Source organism: Macrotis lagotis, chromosome 1 (genome assembly GCF_037893015.1).
Source record: "Macrotis lagotis isolate mMagLag1 chromosome 1, bilby.v1.9.chrom.fasta, whole genome shotgun sequence".
NCBI lineage: Eukaryota > Metazoa > Chordata > Mammalia > Peramelemorphia > Peramelidae > Macrotis > Macrotis lagotis.
The window spans coordinates 44,546,292-44,565,911 of NC_133658.1; the positions used below are offsets into that span (position 1 = coordinate 44,546,292).

The 19,620-nt window shown below is 56.8% G+C and overlaps 1 protein-coding gene across 4 annotated transcripts in view; it reads right to left on the reverse strand.

Annotated features, from left to right (window-relative positions):
* Positions 1-656: 656 nt before the first annotated feature.
* The window catches only part of BCAR1 (BCAR1 scaffold protein, Cas family member), a 96,604-nt gene continuing 77,640 nt past the window's right edge, over positions 657-19,620 (reverse strand). For all 4 annotated transcript variants that reach the window (XM_074199616.1, XM_074199622.1, XM_074199627.1 and 1 more), the window contains exons 2-7: positions 18,668-19,315; positions 4,538-4,699; positions 4,263-4,379; positions 2,721-3,947; positions 1,761-1,850; positions 657-1,469 (exon numbers count right to left, since the gene is read on the reverse strand). In XM_074199616.1, the coding sequence (XP_074055717.1) occupies positions 957-1,469; positions 1,761-1,850; positions 2,721-3,947; positions 4,263-4,379; positions 4,538-4,699; positions 18,668-19,315 (2,757 nt within the window). In that variant the 3' untranslated portion in view covers positions 657-956. The remainder of the gene's footprint in view (positions 1,470-1,760; positions 1,851-2,720; positions 3,948-4,262; positions 4,380-4,537; positions 4,700-18,667; positions 19,316-19,620) is intronic.

Genomic DNA, 19,620 nt, shown 5'->3' on the forward strand with positions numbered 1-19,620 from the left:
ATGGGGGCAGGTGTATGTGTGTTTGTGGGTGATTCATGTGGGAGGTATATGTGGGGGGTGGGGTGCGAGCACACCTAGCCACAAAGCCTTCCCACCTTTCAGACTTACCCAACACCCTGAAACTTAGAGGGTCCCCAGAGCTCCTGGCTTGGGCTCAGACAAGGAATGCTCTGCACCCCAGCACCTGCCTGCCCTTGAGCCACAGGGGTCCCTGCCAGGCCCTGCTCTAGGACCACCCTCAACGGCCCAGGAGGTACCACCCTCCTCCCTGGTCCCTCACCCAGTCCGGGGCCCCTAATGGATATTGTATTCCTGCCATGTGCCCCTTGGGGGGGGTTAGACACAAACTCTCACCAACTTCACTGAATTTCTTTCTTTTTAAAGAAACAACAGCTGTGTTGAGGGTGTTTTCAAGCTCTCCTTCTGGGGGGCTTCACCTCCATTTCCCTGGGTGCTGGCAGGTGGAAGGAGTCACAGGGGGAGTCAGGGGCCCAGACCCCAATCCCAGTCCGGTTCTAGCTCCCTGGCTGACCTGGCTTAGGTCTGGGGGTATTTAAACAGGAGCCAGTCATTGAGGCCCCCCAGGATCCAGATGGGATGGCATGGGTTCGAGACGCCCACATCCCTTCTCTTACACACTTTACTAACAGACCAGGTTCGGGTTCTCTTAGTTTCTTTGTTTTTTATTTAAATGTAGCCCATTAGTCAAATGATTGGAAAATCAATAATGAAAAATAGTTCTTTAGTGTTTTCTCTCTGTATGCCCCTGGGGGGGGGGGGGCTGGTGGCCAGAGGGGAGGGGGCAGCAGATGCCGGCCCTTTTTAGGCCTCTTGATTTTGGTGGTCTCTTGTTTCCAATATGTACAGATGCATTTACAGTCTGGGCCCCAGGGAGCCGATCCCCCAGGGCCGCCCCAGTCCCCCTCCCCGCCACGTCCACTGGCAGGCTGGCCTCCTCAGACCGCAGCCAGCTGGCCCAGGACCCGCCTGAACTGCTGGGTGCTGTGACCCAGCTCCTTGACGCGGTCCACCATGTCCTGGGCAGCCGTGGGGGAGGGGTACTGCAGGGCCGCCGTCTTGGTGGTCACCACAATCTCCTTCAGCATGTCGCACAGCAGATTGCTGTAGTGGGTCACCTGGCTCCGGACGTCCGGCGCCTTGGCCTGGCGGGACAAGGTGTCCCCAATGAACACCAGCTTGTGGGCGCTGAGGATGACGAACTTACTGTGGGCCACAAAGATCTTGGGGGGCTGGTTGGTGGCCACAGCGGTGAAGAAGGCGTCCACGGCGTTGGTCAAGGTCGTCAGGTTGGACTCGCACTGCTCCAGGTAGAAGAGCAGCAGCTGCCGGTCCGAGGGGCCCAGCCCCCCCGGCCGCCCAGGGGCCAGGGGCTGGGAGGGGGTCCAGTTGGAGAGGTCGTGATCGATGGGCCGGGTCACCTCCTGCTCCAGCCGCTCAAACTGCTTCAGCTGTGGGGAGAGAGGAGGCAGTGCTGGGGGAGGGGGGGCCGAGCCCGGGTCCAAGGTCCCCAAGTGGGTCCCATCACCAACTTCACACCACTCTTCAGAGCCCTTTCACAAAGGCAGGACGGGCACCTGTGCCCCCACATCACAGAAGGACAGAGTCTTGGGGCAGCCCAGGTCCCCCAGCCTCCTCTCCTCCTTCTTCCAGGGTCTCCCTCCTCTGCCTTAAACGTCCCCCTCTGGGGCTGCAGAGAGGTGAAGGGGTGGACAGGGCATGGCGGGGACGTGGCCACTCACCTGCTGCTGCTCCAGCTGGCCCTTCCCCTGACGCATGATGTTACCCTTCTCTAATAACTCCTTCTGGGTTTTCTCAAATTCTTCCTTTCCCTAGGAAGGAGGGAGGGAGGCAGAGAGTTAGGGTGAGCGTCCCTGTCTGGGTCACAAGTCTAGCCCATGAGGCCCATGTGTGTGTGCCTATGGGAGCGATGGCAGCTACCCTGGAGCTCATGGAGTCCACCATGGAGCCCATAAATGCCACCCTGGAGGGGGCGTGGGGGCTCCATGTGGCTCCTCCGCTGCCGCTCTGGGTCCACACAAGCCCCCACCAGATGATCTGAAGAGGGAGGGAATCAGTCCAGAGGAAGCCGGGAGAACCCCCAGAAGCCAGGGAGGGTACAGGGCAGGGACCGATTTTGCTACTAGCCCAGTGTGCTCCACAGAAGGATGCCCACAGCCTGGGCTCTGACATCACAAACACCCAGGAGCTTCTTTTTCAGGGCAGCAGGACCTTTGGGGGCTACCTTTCATGTGGGAAAGGGAGGGGCTCCCAACCTAGAGGCACTGGCTGTGAGGACATGAGCGGCTTGGACTGACCCTGTGCCCTTCCTGCCATGCCCAGTGCACCTGTCCCTCTGCAGGCTCTATTGGGGGGCACCCGCTGGCAATCCCCTCACTGTCTGGGCCTCCTGGGCCCCCACATCAGCCCCGTCTGCAGCTCAGCTCAAGAGGGTGGTGACTGGTTGTAGAGAGGAAGGAAAGAAGAGGGTTGAGGATGGGCAAACATGGAAGATGAGAGAGATCAGGGTGGAGGAGAGGAGGGACGAGAGAAGGTGGCCGTGGGGGGGGGGCCCCCAGCCTCCAAGCCCAGGAGGTAACCCCCAGCTCTCACCTCAGGGTCAGCAGGGTTGGAGCCCGGGCTTGGCCCACCTGGTCCCAGAGAAGGGGGCACAGTACGGTGCCCCTGGACCACCCACCTACCTGCAAATGGACGTAGTCGTAGTCTTCCATCCAGCCACCCTCGCTGTTCTCATATTGCCCATCTGGGGAGTCCTGGGACGTGAACTTAGGAGGGGAGGGCAGTGGCCTTGACTGGATGCTGCTGGCCTTGTCCAAGGGGGTGCCGCCGCCAGGGGGCGGAGCGGGCTGGGAGTAGAGGCTGGGGGGCACCAGCTGTCCCCCTGCCTCAGGGCCGGCCCCACTGTTGGGCGGTTTTGTCCTTTTAAAGAGCAGCGAGGCGTTGCCGTGCAAGAAAGAAGCCAGTTGCTTGGTGTCATCAGGGATGCCACGGGAGCATGTGACAAAGCGGTCCAGGTTGTCTGGTGCCCCCGGGGGCTGTCCCCCCACCAGGAGGGCGCTCAGAGCCCACTGGCAGCCGTCCAGGGCCTGGCCATGGGCCAGCAGCGTCTGATACACGTCTTCCATCTTCTGGAGCTGCTTGCTGAGTTTGGCATGCAGGGCACGGTCCGTTGAGTGGGTAGCATTGCCCACCGCTCCCCGGGCAAACTCCAACAGTTCCCGGACTGCGCCCTTCACCTCCCCAACAGCATCCCGCAGGCGTGGGATCTGGGGCTCCAGCAGATCGGGTTCCCGCCAGCCGCTGCCGCTGACGAAGGACATGAGGTGGGCCACAGAGGCACTGACACCGTGCTGCAGCCTGGCCAGCATCTCCATGGCTGTGTCCAGGTCCATGGGCAGCGGCTCCCTGCCCGCCGCTGGCTCCTTCACGGGTACCACGTCCAGGGAGGAAGAAGACAGGTTGCTACGGGTACTGCCTGTGCTCGAGGCTGACAGACGCTTGCCATCGGCCCGGGGCTCCCGGTCAGCTTGCGGTGGCACATCGTACACGCTCTCCCCATCAGCCTCCAGAGAAGCTGCCCTGCTGCCGGCCGGGGCCAGGTCCCGAGGAACGTCATACACGGACCCTGGGGGGGCAGGGCCCAGCTTGCGCAGACTAGGAGGCACATCATAGATCTCCTGGGCTGGCGCCGGGGCGGGTGCCCCCTTGCCGGCGGGTGGGGGGACATCGTAGACGTCATCGGCCGGGTATGGGTCTGTGGCGGGGATGGGTGAGGGTGCCAGGATCAGGGGGTGCCGGGCAGGGTCGAAGGGCTTGGGTTTCAAGAAGGCGGGGGGCACGTCATAGGTCTCCTCCCTCAAGGGTCCGTCAGGCACATCCTTGCTCACGGATGGGGGAATATCATAGACCTGGAAGAGAAGGGGAGAGAGCTAGTCAGGGTCCTGCCCATTCAGGAAATCCAAGGCCATGAGTACATCTGGACTGCAGACCCCGCCAGGCCAAAGGCTATGGTCTGTGAAAACAGAACTTCCCGGACAGACCTCTTCACCGACATGCCTTGTGCATGGTGCCTGGGGAGGGCACGGGTAGTAGGTGTGCAAGGGCTCGCCCCCCTCAGCCTCTCTGGCAATCCCTCCCCTCTCTACCCAAAGAAGGGGGTTTGTGCCCATGTAAGACAGGGCTGTGGGGAGGGGATGATGCAAAGGGCACCCTGGCTCACTCACCATGTGGTGGTTTGGAGGCTGCAGGCTTTTCTCCACACTGGGGGGCACGTCGTAGATGTCCAGAGAGGGGTCGCGGCTGGTGGGGCCCTTGACAGCCATGGGGGGCGTGTCATACACCTGTCAGGAGAAAGACCCCAGTTGAGGCGGTCCCTTTGTCCCATTTCACCCCACAGCCCCAGTCACTTTGATGGTGGGGAAGAGCCGGAAAGCTTTGGGTTTCCTGCAGCAGCGTGCAGGTAATGGGGGGACCCCAGGGGAGAGACGCCCCCCCTCACCTCCTGACTGTACTGGCTGGGCAGCAGACCCCTGGTCGGGGGGACATCGTAGATTTCCTGGGTCCCTGAAGACAAGAGGTGCCTTGGGATGTCATACTCATCCTGCTCCAGCTTGGGCGATTCGTAGACGTAGGCCTGCCCGACCCGCGTGGGCACCACCACCTGAGCCGAGAGATACAGAGAAGCCAGCCATCAGTGCAGGGAGGGGAGGCCCAAAGGGGCACCAGCAAAGAAGCCAAATTCAACTGGAATTGGGGAAATATTTAAATAAATATAAACACAATCCACCAGAGATGATGCCAGTACAGGAATGGGCTGCAGAGCCCTCATCTAAGTTGGGGGCCCCCAATCAAACCGGGGCTCAAGGAGTCGACCTCCATGGGAGGATGTGGGGTAGGCTGTACCCCCATTCCCTTCAAACCTCCCATCCAGGGACACCTAAACTAGGCCCCTTTGGGAAAGGGCTCCTCCTTTTGTCTTGGAAACCAAAGGGCCTGGACAGTGGGAGTTCAGGAGGATTGGCCTGAAGGCCAGCTACGAGTGACTGGCAGGGCCAGGACTCAAACCCAGAGCTCTTTTCCATTTTATCCTGGTCCGATCAGGGAAGACTCGGAGGAAGTCTGGGATTCAGATGATGGGACCTCCAGCAGTGGCAACAAAGGGGGACGAGGGTCTGAGTGTGCCCAGCCAGGGGAGGCCTCAGATGTCCCCGACGAGTTAAACCCTTGTGGCGGCCAGCTCTGCACCGCTGCCAGCTGGGGCAGGAAGGGAGGCCCTAGTTCCTGCTTCTCAGCTCCCACCCTTCCCAGGGTCCTCAGAGCTGGCCGGGCCACTCAGGCTGACCCAGAAGGAAACGGAACCTGGACAACAGGAGCGAGGCACTTCCTTCTAGCCTGGGGACCCTGAGGCTAATCCAGGCTCGGGCACCAGGGGGAGGAGCTGGGGAGAGGTGGTGCACATGCTGCCCCCCTCCTCAGCAGGGGCACCGACGCTAAGCCAACTTCAGCCTCCGACTCTAGTCCTGCCCAGCCCTGGGTCCATCCAAGCCACCCCTCTCAGAGCCCAAAAGGAGGGCATCAAATGCAACCACATCCTTAGTGATGGATGAGCGGTTTGTAAAGGCCCCAGCACAACTGGGAAAAACTTGAATGGCAGGTTGTTCCTCAAGCTTGGGGCCTCTGTTTCCTCATCAGTAAAACAAAGGTGTTGGATGAGTTTGCCACAAGCTCGGCTGAGGTCACCGAAGTCTTCAGGTGACCCCTCGGAGCCGCACAAGGCTCCATTTATCTGATTTATCCCTATCCAGATCCTTAATCAGTGATTCTGGCTCCCAATCTGTAATTCACAGGGATTTAAGCTGCCTGGGACCAGCACTTGGCGCTCTGGAGAATGCTTTAGACATTAGCAGCCTTGTTACCCACTTCAAAGAACTAAGAACTTTTTCTGGAACAAAGGAAAGCTTCCATTTGTTTAAGAATTGCTTATTAAATACCTGCTGGGTATAAAACACAAACCCTAAAATTAACAAAGGTCATGAAACTGGGCATTGAGAAGGAATCCACCAACACTCACTTTACAGAGGAGGAAACTGAGGCCCAGAGAGGCTGGGCACAGCAGCCACTCCCCCACCTCGGTTGATGCCGCTCTCCATCCTCCCCTGGTCTCAGTTGAACCAGATGACGAGGTGAGAAGGACCCTGGATTCTGCCCTCCACTTAGCGAGGAGCCCCTCCCTCCAAGCCCTGTCCCAACCTCAGAGGAGAGGTGGGGGATTCAAAGTAGGAAGCGAGGTGGCTAAAGACAGAGTCACTGACAGGATGGAACTTAGAACTTAAGTTCCAATCTGGCCTCAGTCATCTGCCACACTAGCTGTGTGACCATAGGCAGGTCACTTCACCCTGACTGCCTCGCATCCAGCACCATCTCCAGTCGTCCTGCTCCGTATCTGACTCTGGAGGAGAAAGTGAGGCTGGGGACTTGGCACAGCAACCCCCCCCCCATACTTGTCACAGCCACACCTCCCTGCTGTTTGTTCTTTGAGGAAAGGACAAAACATCAAACAACCATCATCTTTAAGTGACTTGTTCAAAATCCCACAGCTAAACAAATCAGCAGCTGGATTTGAACCCCGGTCTTCCTGTCCTCAGATGCAGGGCACCATCCGCTGGGCTGCCAAGCTGAAGAAAATGGAGGAGTGGCACTGGGGGCCCAGGCCCAACAAGGCCTGTTCAGGCTTCATCTGTTTGGGCAGGCCCCCCAGGCCCCTCCCATTCTGTGTTTCTACGATGACTGGAGGCACCAAACCACTCAGGAAGCCCCTCCACACTGCCTGCCCCCACAGACCCCCACCCCAAGGGCTCTGGAGCCTCTGTAATGACAGAAGGGCTGCTCAGCATGGGTAGGGCCCTGAGCCAAGTCCTGTCTGACCACTGATGGGCCACCCTGGTCAAAAGGCTCCTTCTCAGGCCTGGCCGAGCCAGCAGGCAGAGCTGCAGCCGGCAGGGGCAGCTGGTGGCCCACCGGACAAAGAGGGAAACCGAGGTTCAGGAAGCTGAACCTAAGTTCCTTAGAGGCAGGGTGGAGAAGAGAGGCCTTGGCTGGATTCCTGGCCCCATGCCTCGGTTTCCTCTTCTGTAACTCAAAAGGGTTATTAAACCAAATGGTCTCTGTTCTAGCTAGCTGTAAAATGTATGATCCTGTGGAGTCCAGGAAGCTCGTAAAAAATTAACCCCAAAGGGACCCCCCAACAGGGACCCCAGGAGCTGTGCTCCAGAGTGCTCCTCAGCTCTGGGAAGCCCACAGCTGGGGCAGTACCCGACCTAACAGGTGCCGGAGGGCCCAAGGGGCAAGATAGCACAGACGGATTGGATCAGGGAAGCTTTCGGGGACCCAGGGACCAGGTGAGGACCAAGCAGGACCCTGGGGGAGAAGGCAGAGGATGTGGAGAGGAGGATGTAAGAGGGCAAAGGAATCCCAGGCTGGGCTGGGGGAAGGGAAATGATAGCCCAGATGTGGAGAGGAGGATAGAGGGGGCCTGGAGGAGGATTTCAGAGCTAAACTTCAGAGGCCTAGAGCTAGAGGAGACATTTGACTCCACCTCTTATTTCACAGGCAGGTCCTCGGGGCAGAGTGTCCCCCAAAGCCAGGGGTCTGCCCCCGCTCCCCTGGGACTTTGGGTCATCTCCCACCTCTAGAAAATGTGGGGGGGGGGTAACGCAGAGCAGGGAGGCCATGAAATGGTTTTTTCTCTTTTTTTTTTTTGTTAGAGATTGGGGTTAAGTAATTTACCTGAGGTCACAGCCGGCAAATGGCCGATGTCAGTCCAAATTCTGGTTCTCCTGGCTCCGGCTGGCGCTCTCATCAGCGCACAGATGGCCCAGGAGGTGAACGTGTTTTTAGAGATATGTGGATAATTATATTTCAGTATAATTGGTTTCCTTTCTGGTCCCTGAGCAGAGGGGCCTGAGCTCTGAGTCCCTGCCAGGCCCCCTGCCAACTCCAAGGCCTGTGATGACGCTCAGCGGATGCTCAGACGACACTTATTCGTGCCAGCTGAGTGGCTGCAAGTGGCTGGATCCTTATAAAGAACCTGAATACATAAGAGCCACCCCCTCCTCTTCCTGGAGAGGTTGCGGTGTGCCATCAAACGCAGGGGAGGCTGCACTGATTTTGTTCGCATGCTTTTCTTTGTTACGAGGTGAAGCTCCCACGGTTGGGGTGAAGGATGAACACCCCCAAATGAGCAATGCCCAATCAAAAGGCTCAAGCAAGTCATTCCCTTCCTAGGACTCAGTTTCCTTGAATGGTCCAGCCGTGCAGTTCTCTTCCAATTGTGAAATTCCACTTGGCCTGGTCAAAGCCACCCAGAGCTGCCCACGGACAGGGCAGGAGGGGCAAGATCACAACTGGAGCACAGGTCTGGCCGCCCCCTCCCCCATCCTGGCCAGACCCAAGACCCAAGACTCCAGGTGTCCTCCAAAGGGGGCCAAGTGGAAGAAGGGGCCCTTTGCCAGCAGCTGGGAGGCCTGAGCCCCACGCTGAGTCCCCCAGGCCCAGGAGCCAGAGCCCCTCACGCCTTTGATTTCTCAGTGACTGCCTGGGGGAGGCTGCCACCAAGCCCTGGATACCCTCCCAGGGGAGCACATGGGTCTCAGAAGTGGGTCTGACCCACACTCCTGGCAGGAGGTAACAAAGGCCTGGCTCCCTGGCGGGCTGCACCGGCACAGAAGAGGGGCATCTAATGAGATTTTCCACTCACTGGTCCAGCTCGGCTTTCCAGCCAATGGGGCTGGGCCCTACTCTGGGGCAGGAAGGGTTTTTGTTCCTTAATTAATGGGGAACCAGCAACCTGCCGGGCCTGAACAGCCAAAGAAAGGGCCCAGGCAGCCCGGGCCTGAGGGAGGTCTGGAGATGCTGGAGGCTGCTGCCAGACAGGAACCCTGCAGAGCCAAGTCTGGAGGGGTGCCAAGGTCAGCCAAAGGGCAAATGTGAAGGCGGCCAGGTGTATCATCCCCCGGACCTGGAGGCACATCCACCTCACCCCGGGCCAGCCCCTGGAAAGATGGCGACCGGCCCCCAGCTCCCCTCACCCAGACACCCTCCGGCAACTGGCAACTTCCCCAGGCTGGGCCCACGTCATCGCCCATTAAGCAGATCTGGTGTTTGGCAGGGCAGCGGCAATGACGCACTTACCCTCCGGCTCCCCTCCTCCTGCCTTCCTGCCAAGTGCCTCCCCTCCCTGGGCTCGGGGCCTCCAACCAGCCAGGCATCAGTCGGGAAGGAGGGCTACATCCACCCAGCTGAGGGACCTGCCCGGCTCTCTCATCCCAAGGCTGTGGAGGATGGAAAGGGGCTAGGGCTGAGTAGAGAGGGTCCACAGAAGGAAGAAAGAGGCTGGCCAAGGGTACCCACCACTCCTGGGGGCAAAGGGGGGCAGTCAGGGCTGGGCTCTCACCATGGAGCTGGGGAGCCCTGCACCAGAAAGCAGGGTCCAAAGGCCCACCGTCCAGCAGCCAGCTGACCTCACAGCATCTCAGAGTGGGAAGGGCCACTCCGGAGGCGCTGGTTCAATTAATATCGAGCAGACAGATCCCTGTACCAATAGGTCAGTTGGCAGAAGGGCAGGCGCTAGGCCAAGTGTTAGAGCTACCAAGTCAGACAAAAGAGAGACAGGGCCTGCCCTCCAGGAACTAGGGAGCAGAGGGGGGAGGGCCGCCAGGAGCCTGCTGCTGAGGAAAGGTCTCTCTTGCTGTTAGGTCCCCAGCTGCCCCCTCCACCACCTCTTGGACAGGGCGGTCTAGGTGGCTGCCACTGGCGTCTCTTCAGACAGAGCTCTTCCAACTGGAGAACTGATTCTCCTCCAGAGCTATTTTTAGACCGACCCACCTCCTCGCGGGCCAGGAGGCCCCTGCACCAGGGAGTGGGGGGCCGCATCAGCCCGGGCGTCGAGGCTGCGCAGCTGTGGCTGGGGCCGGCTCTGGATGCCCAGGAGGGAGGGAGGGAGAGGGGGAGCCGCATGCGTGGCAGTGGGGGAGGGCCGAGGGCCGGCTAGCGGCCTCTGAGCCTGACCGGCGGCGGGCAGTCTCCAAGCCCAGAACCACCTCCAGCCAGTCTCAGAGGGGGCCCCGGGTTACCCTTCAGCCAAGCCAGGGGGGAGCTCCCCAGTCCCAGGCAAGGGTGTAGGGGAGAGAACTGTACCCCAGGAGCAGATGTGCTCAGAGATCTCCCCAGTAACACCGCCCCCAAGAACGTGAGGTAACATGTGGGACACAAGGCTTCTCTGAAAAAAATCGATCTTCCAAATGCAAGGACGCTTTCTTTTCTAAAAGTTCCGTTTTAGTGAAGGCTTACTGTGCTAGAAACCAGACGAAGTATGACGACCAGGCAGGACTGTGCACATCAACAGAGACACCCCCCCCCACCATGGCCAAATGAATGGAGATTTCCTCGAAGAGACAGGGTTCAAGGAACATTCTAGATGTTAACTCCTCCAATTCTAATGATATGAAGCAGCAGCAAAAGCACTTACCTGGGGTAGCTAGTTAGTGCAGTGGACAGAGCACCGGCCCTGGAGTCAGGAGTACTTGAGTTCAAATCTGACCTCAGACACTTAATAATTACTTAGCTGTGTGGCCTTGGGCAAGTCAGTTAACCCCATGGCCTTGTGAAAACCAAAACCAAAACAAACAAACAAAAAAAAAAGTACTGACTCAGGGCTCCAAATTCCACAGAGACCCTGCAACAATCCCAAGACCTAAGTTCCCCATTTTACCAACGAGGTAGACCACAGGCAAGACCTTTGTCCTGCCCCAGGTAGACTACCTGGCTATGCCCTCCTGCCCCTTCAGACAGCTTAGTGGAGCCGACAGAGCCAGGGTCTGAAGCCAGGAGAGAATACGGGCTCAACAGCTGATGGCCACGTGGTCCAGGCCTCAGTTCTGAGCATTCGCACCAAGCACCTCTTCACATGCTTGGAGAAGACCCTCCTCTGATGGGTTTGAGTTTTCTGTTAACCTGGTTTAGCCTCCCGCCTAGGGGGATCCCAAGGGGGCTGCACCATGTGCTTCTTGGGGCCCCGGGCAGGACTGGTTGGCAGGTGGAGGCTACAGGTGATGAACAGCCCTCCAGTCGGAGATGTCATACCTCCCTGAAGACTAATCACCTGTTGTAGAAAGCAAGGAGGGTTGTTCAGAACAAACAAGGAGTTGAATGGGTGAAGGGCCGCAGCTGTCTTCAGCGTGGCTGGGGGATGCCGGGCAAAGTAGGGGGATCCCCTGAAGGGGCCGAGAGGCCCATTTCAGCTGGATGATGAGAAAACTCCCAACCAGAACTCTCCAAAAGAAGGAATGGGCCGAGCTCCCAGCAAGGGAGGCTGGAGAGCCTCCGGGGCCACTAGCCATCAGACAAAGCAATGTGCTTCTGAAGGAATGGAAAGGGAGCCAGGCTCAGAGGCCCAGGTTCAAGTCTTGCCTTGGATGCTTTTTAAGTCTCAAGTCTGAATCTAGAACACAGGTAGACCTTGGAGCACCATCTCCCAAAACCTCACGGCACATCTGTGTGAGTTTTGACAAGGGTGCTGCAGGCCTCTCTTCTTTTCTGACCATCTTTGTGAAAACACCAGCAAACACTTGGAGGGACAAAGAATAAGAGAGCAGCTTGGAGACCCCACTGTAGAACCTGAACAATCTCCCTCCAGGGCCAGGTTGGGAAAGGGGATTCCCAGGCCCCTCCTTTCGCTCCGGGCAGGCAGCATGGTGGGGGGCCTCCCTACATCCCACTCCCCAGGAATCTGTGAGATGTGTCCAGGCCTTAATGGGGAATCCTGGGGGACCCACAACCCCAAGGCGGGTGAGTGATGGGAAAGGAGAAGAGGAGGGGCCCTAACTTGCTCCCACAAGCGCCACTGAGAAGAGATTCTCCATGAAAGAGAAAGAAATAAGGGAATGGCACATTCAAGGAAATCTCCTTGGAACTGTGTTTCTCCCTAGAAAAGGCCTGTTGAGCCAACCTGCAGTCAGGTCTGAATTCCGGGGAGGGAGGGAGGATCTGATGAGGAGTGGTCAGCCACTGAGGAGGCAGACGTGGAGAGAGGAGGGGAAGGAAGGTCTCAGCCACACGGCCCCCCTGGGAGCCAGGAGCAGGCTGGCCCAGGCAGTGCCCTCCAGAGCTCCCAGTGCCTTGGGGCACAAGGCCCTCTGTGGGGAGGATCAGATGAGAGTGAGCAGGAGCCACCCAAGGGGCTCCCCAGCCCCCTCTTCCTCTTGCTCCAGGTGGGCAGCATGCTGGGGGGCCTTCCTCCATCCCACTCCCCAGGAATCTGTGAGAGCTACCAGCCCAGGGTCAAGGGACATGCAGAGTGCCACAAAGCTAACGGACCTGGGGCTGGATGTAGGGTCCAATCAGAAATCAGCAACCGCTGCAATAACTGGATAAGTTAGGAAGAGGCCAGTTCAGGGTCACAAGAAGCAGGTCAGTAGGGGGGAGGGGGTGCCAGGCCCAGGCAGAGCCTGCTCCCCGCAACCCCTGGGACTTCTGGCTCTCCCCCATTCTCTCCAAATTCCCTTTGGCACAAGCACTCACTGTCTCTAGGGCACTGCCTAAGGCAGGGGTTCTTCATCTCCATTGGGGAGCTAGGACCAGAAGGGACCTGGGTGAGAATCCTGCTTTGGTCTCCTTTCTTGTACTCCCTTCCCCACAGGACTCGGGAAGAAAAGACTTGAGTCAGTCCTACAGAGAGGCAGCTCTGATGCTGAACTGCACCATCCCTACAGCGGAGGCATATGAGTCTGCACCCCCAGAAGATGCCAGTGAGCCCCTGAATTGACTGGCCATCCCAGGAAACCCAGCGACCTCCAAAGCTAAAATTCACTCTGTCTGAGCCTCATGAATGTGAGCCTGACTGGAGAGGCAGGGAAGAGAGAACTCAGAGCCGGAGGACAGTCCCCACCCCACTGGAGCCAAGGCCCCAGCTGCCCAAGGGAGAAGACCCCAGTTCCTCCTGGGCCCCCTCTGACCTCACCCCACCTTTCCAGTCTTTTCTCCCACTAGCCTGCTCTCTCCCCATCATCTGGTCAAGCCACAAGGATAGGCGTCCCCCTCAAAATGTGGGGGGGGGGACAAGTTGACTTAACTAAGAGTCTCCTCTGGGCAAGCCCTACCCTTGTCCAAAGAGGACCTGCTATGCAGACAAGCACATACAAAGCAGGAGTGGGAGGCTGGGGCCAGGGAAGACAAAGGAAAGGCCGGCCAGCCCCCACAGCCAGCCCAGCAGGTCTCCATCCTTCCAGCAGGTGGGCAGTGGCTGCTCACCTGCCTCTCTGCCTCCCCATGGTCTATCAGCACCCCGTGCACACAGAGGTCTCCCAGAGTGGGCTAGTCAGGAAGGAACCTGAGTGTATACATTTCTCCTACAGATAAGTACACTCTGGCTCAGGGAGCAGAGGACTTGTCCGAGGTCATTCAAATTTTTAAATAACACAGTGACAATAAGCTGGTGTGCTGATAAATGGCGATTCTCACCAGGGAACAGCCTAGCACATTCAAGTTAGTTTCTGGTGGTGGTTTGGGTTCCCTGATTCCTAAGGAACCTGGGGATGAGGCCGAGACCACAGGGTAACCCCAAAGGCTCCCCAGACCCAATGCCTGCTCTAACTAATTTCCCCAAGAGAAAGACACTGCCTTGTGAGGGACCCCTCAACTCGGAGCTCCAGAAGGAGTACCACGCCCGGCCGAGGTGGTCTGGATGCAGACCTCCACAGGGAAGGCGCTCAGAACTTTGTGTCTAACTCATACGGACCACAGTGCAGCCAGCAGGCTTTAAAAACTGATAATGCAGTATAACCACAAAAAGAAATGTGGCCCAGGCTAAGCCAAAAGGAAGCAGCAAGTGAGGTGCAACATCACAGTTCCTGATGGGGCGGCCCTGGAAACTGTCCAGTGACCACCAGTGCCCCTCACACTGGGAGGTCACTAATGGGCTGCTCTCACATCCTTTCCCCCAGGTAATCCTCACCCAGTTCCTGGGAGGAGCCACTAGGAGCCAAGCTCCTGACCCAGAAGGAGCCCTGTGCCTCCCAGGAAGTCCTTCCTCTTGGATCCAAGACTCTACCTAAGATGGGGCATCCAGAGGTAAACAGTTTCTTGACTTGACTCTTCTCACTGCTCTTCAGACACAGGGACTTTGTCAGGCAGTAACTGTTACTTGGTGGAGGCTAGACCTGAAACAAGAGCACCTGGGAGATGCTGTGTAGTGAAGGGGCCTCGCACTGTCCAGGTCAGGGGCCCAACGTGTGCTTAGAGTAAACAGTCCTGCCCTCCCAGTGGTCTGGGATCAGAACAAGGACATCCCCGAGCCTCTGAGGGGGGGAGGGGTCTTGCGTCCCTCACTTCTCTTCCCCATCACCAAAAACAGATGATTCCCAAGACCTCGATCCTCCCCGATATAGTGGAGAGATGGACAGACAAAAAAGAAAGCCCAACCAAGGAGAGAGAGAAGAACCCTCATGGCCTCTCCCAACCTCCAAAGGAGGCAGGATAAAGGGAGCAGCCTTGTGCCTTGACCAGGGGGCTAAGGCACACAACATACAAAGAAAACAGTGCCTGCCTCTTACTACCCCAGGCCAGTACCTGACACCCCAGTGGGAAGAACTGCTCAGGGCCCATGGGAACACCCGGCCCCCACCATGGTCATCCAATCATTGGGGCTAGTCTTCCAGGGGTTACCAGGACCCTGGGTTCTCTCTGCTTGCTCCCCATTCCCAAAGAGGTGGACACAAGCTTGTTACTATCATCTGCTTCCTGGGGGCTGGGAGGTAGACTAGCCCCTCACAACACAGTGCAGCTGAGACTGCTGAATGGATTTTACAATCAAGTGTATTGGGGCCTATTAATAAATAACCTCTGTGGATCTGCAGCCCAGCCTCTAGGTTCCAAGGTGGGGGGGGGGGGCTCCCATTCTTAAAGGATGAGTCACTTGGTCCAAGGTCAGTCTTCCCAAGCAGGGCACCTGGTCACCAGGACAAGGTGCTTCCAGAACACTGGGGGCTCAGAGTCCACAGAGCTCAGGCTCCAACTGTGGAATGAGACAAAAGCTCTGAGAATAAGACTGAGGGGCAGCTAGGTGGTGTGGTGCATAGAGCACCAGTCCCGGAATCAGGAGGATCTGAGTTCCAATCTAGCCTCAGACACTGAATTACCTAGCTGTGTGGCCTTGGGCAAGCCACTTAACCCTATTGCCTTGCAAAAAAAAAATCCCAAGCCTAGGACAATAAAAGAGGAATGAAGACACTGTGGGCAGACCACACTGCAAAGACCTCCCTGCTCCCTGAGGAGGCCAATGGAGACCAGCTCCTTCTTCAGCCCAGGTGATGACGACATCACTGCCTTGTTGGCTTATTTGTTACAGGGGAGTGTTTCCCACAGGAAGGCTGATGGAGAGGAAGTTTGTGGGAAGTGATGGAGGTGGGAAAAAAAGAAAAGATCACATGTCCAGCCTGAACAGGTCTCAAAGCAATGGGAAATGCACTCCTCTTCCCTCCTTGTAGAGGTGGGGGGATGATAGGCAGAACACTGTATTTACTGTGTCCCCTTTTATTATTTTTTTAGATATGACATGTAAGGAGGCACATATTCATAACATAAGGTAATGCTGAACAAAAGATGTGACCCCCAGACAAGTCATTTCACCCTGTCTCAATTTCCTCATCTGAAAAATGAGCTAAGGAAATGGCAAACTACCTCAGGTTCTCTGAGGCAAAGAGATCACGTGACTGAGCCTCAGTCACATCCAGGAGGTGTCTGAGGCCAGATTGGAACTCAGGTCTCATTGAGGCTTTTGGATCCCACCATCAGGAAGTGGAGGGAATTCTGAATACAGTTAAATGCTCCTTCTGCACATAACTCTTTCCGACCATGTCACTCAAGACCCCTCCTCTGGTCCTGGTGAACCTCCTCCTCCTGATCCCTCTCAAACTGGCTCCTCCCCATTTCCATCCATGGAGATAAATGCCCATCTCACTCCCCAAAGCCCAGCCTGCCTGACATTCCACTCAATCATTCACCAAGCATGGATTAAGGGGCTCTTCCCCTTAAGAGGTTTACGTCCAATCAGAGCAAACGTGAATGTGAATAAGCCAATATTTTGTGGGGAGAAGGGGGTGGGGATCTGGAAAGGCACTTCACGGAAACAGGATTCCATGAACAAGGTGAGAAGAGGAGCCAGGTCGGGGGTCAGCCAGAGAACCCAAGAGGATGGGAATGAGGCATGATACGTATGCCAAGTCGAGTGATTAGTGGAGGGAAGCGATGCAGTCCGTGGAGGAAGGCTGGCTAGGCAGGCTGGAGCCCACACTATGGGGTCAATCTCTCTCTAGGCCCATCCTCTTCACCTGGGTGCTGGCTGGTCAGGGACACCCCCAGTCTGGGGTTGCTCCTAGTCATCCGGTCTCACCCCAAGTTGAGCAGAATCCCCTCCCCTAGACCCTGCCTGACAGATGGCACCCAATCTGCAAAGACGGGGGGGCTCCCCACTTCAAGAGGCAGCCAATCCACTTCTGGGCAGCTGTGATCTTCAGGCGGGCTCTCCTCACCCCAGCTTCATCTATCTCTGTAACCTTCACCCACTGCTTCTAGAGCCAGGGAAACAAGGCTTCAAAGAGATGCCCGACACCAGCTCCTTCCTGGGTCCCTCAACCCATTTCCACAAGTTTCGGAGTGACAGAGTCCAGGACCAGAGCCTTTGAGTCCAGCACACTCTCCTTCTATGGCTTGCACTGGCTCCACCATTTCCAGGAAGTTCCCTTCACCTAGCCCAAGGGATGGCAGAAGGAAAGCTGGCAGGCCATCTCCAAGCACCACTCCCTCTCAACCCACCTTCCTTCTCATCCTTCTTCCCCATCTGATGAACCCCTACTCTATTCCCAAGGAAGGACAAGAGAAATTGCTTCTCTGCCTCCAGCCCTGCCCTCCTTCCTTCCCAAACCCAGAACTGTTGGCTCAGTTCCCCAACTTATTTGTGGTGCTCAGCCAAAGAGAAGGGCAGAGCAGCCTGTTCTCTCAGAGCACCCCACCCTCCAGGAGGAGAAAAAACCTTGGCATCTTTGAACCAACTGGCAAACTTGCTCAGGATAGAGTGCTGGGCAGGACCAGCCTTGGGCAAGATTGTGAAATGGGCCAAATGCTATTTCCAGAGTCTCCAGCCCAAGAGAACCCATCTCCATTCCAGGTCCCTGGCACCCACCTGCTGCTCCCCAAAGCTTTTGGGCCTTTCCATAGCCTCTTGTCTCTTTTCCACCACAATGTAACTTGAGACTAATCAATATGAAAGTGCTAAAATGTAATAGTGACTTCAAATATCACCATTCCCAGGTCTATATCTAAATTTAAACTGGGCCAATAATGTCTCAGTTCAATGCAAAGGGCTCATTCCTAATGCAAACAATTACAACTAGTATGGAAAATATTTGGGACAGTGGACAAAGTTTTTGGTGCCTCAAATCCCAAAGAATCATAACATCTGAAGATTAAATAGGACCTTACAAAATCATTTTGCCCAATTTCCTCCCATTAACAGGTGGCTCCCCATATCAATTTATGGTTGGGGACCAACCAACCTGCTTCAGGGAAAGAGGAGGTGGGGTGGCTCATGCTCCTCTGGACCAGGCCAACATTGGCTGGGTAAACACCCCTCCCCATGCCAGACCTAGTGAGCATGTCTGAGCTATCATACCATGCTGTCTTCTCTCTGATGGGCCAGGGTCAAGCTGCCCCTGCCAGAGTGCTGTCCATCCCAGAACATGTACCTCCATGGGTGCAGGTGCCTACTACAGAGTGCTTGGACTAGAGGCCAGGAGCCTAGGTAACACTAGGCACAAGTCTATCTGAAATGACCCATGGTGTGGAGCAGCGGAGTTTGTGTGAAGACACATGTGTCACAGGGTAGATACCCAGCACCCATTTCTTGATTCAAAACTGTATCAGACAAGCTGGGTCCCTGCCCATCTCAATGAAATCCTAGTGCTGAGCAGGGAGCAGGGCGAGCTCAGCCCAGCTGGCAGACAAGGAGGCGGCGCAGGCTTGGGGAAGGGGCCAGAGGGCACTTTCTCCAGTCCTATGAGATGTGTCTGGAGCTCACCAAGTGGGGTTCCCTGGCCCTGGAGCTGCTCTCCCCCTCCCATGCCACACTGCAGCCAGGATTCTCAGGATGGCTTTGTCCGTGTCTGTCTGTGTCTCTCTCATCCAAGTACCAACTAGGTCAGACCCCACTTGGATAGAGCAATAGGACTGGAATCAAGACCTTCACCTCTACCTGCCTCAGTTTCCCCAAATGTCCCAGGATTGCGAAGATGGAATGATGGCAGGATCACACACAAAGGGCTGACCCCAACACATAGGCACACTTAATATGTGGTTCCCTACCCCCTTTTCAAGATAGGATGACACAGACAACTTCCACACACATGCATAGGCTCAAGCCCTGCTTCCCCCACCAAGACCCCAGTCTGGCCCTAAAAGTTGTTCACTGAGACCACCAGGTGGATAATAAGCCAATAAAATGACAGGAAAACCTCAGAACCACAGACTTGGAAAACTAAAGGTTTGAGAATGGGGCATGTAACCCCCAGAGAAACTCTACCTTTGAAGGTGGTTTTGTCCCTTCCCAATTCCGCACATCCATGGACGGGGGGACCTGGTAGATTTCTTGTCCCATGCCGGCTGAGGGAGGCACCTGATAGATATCCTGAGGAGGGCTGACAGGCCCAGGGGGCACCTGGTAGACGTCCAGGGTAGGATTGAGTGATGGGGGAACTTGGTAGATGTCCTGGTGATGGGGTGTCTGCTTCTGGTACATCAGGGGCTGCTTGGCCGGAGGAGACTGGAACTGCCCACCCGATGGAGGGACCTGGTAGACCCCCTGCTGAGTCTTGTTGGGGCCTGGGATCAGGTAGACACTATCTCCTTGGGTCTGGTAGGCGGGATGCATGGGGGCGTACTGGGAAGCTGGTGAGAGTACATTGTAGAGGCCCTGGGGATGGGAGGGTAGGGTTGACTGGGGCTGAGGCTGCCCCGGGCCTGGCCCGCTCTGCTTCTTGTCATACATGCCCACCAGGATCTTGAGCCGGTTGCCTGGTACAATGCCCTGGCGCCCATGCAAGGAGCAGAGCCACCAGCCATCCAGCCCTTGAGTGTTGCGTTCCAAAACTGTCATGATGTCGCCCTTGCGGAAGGACAGCTCGTCAGGGGACTCAGCCACATTGTCATAGAGCGCTTTGGCCAACACATTCTGGGGAGAAAGAGGAGATGGGTAGTTAAGAGACTGACCCACCTCTACCCTGGTTGGAGGTCCTGAAGTGGATGTGGCTCCCCTCCCCCTCACCAGCAGCAGGGGTCCCCCAACACTCAGGTAGGAAGCATCTCCTTTAATTTCTCTAAACCCTCCCCCAAGCTATTTACCCCACTGGTCAGACCCCTTGCCCAGGGCAATTAAGCTCTGTGCTGGGATCACTTCTCTAAAACTCCCTCTTTCACATTTCAAGGGGACCCTCTAGGATGGGTCAGACTCTCACCCGGTCAAAGCTGTGCCCTTAC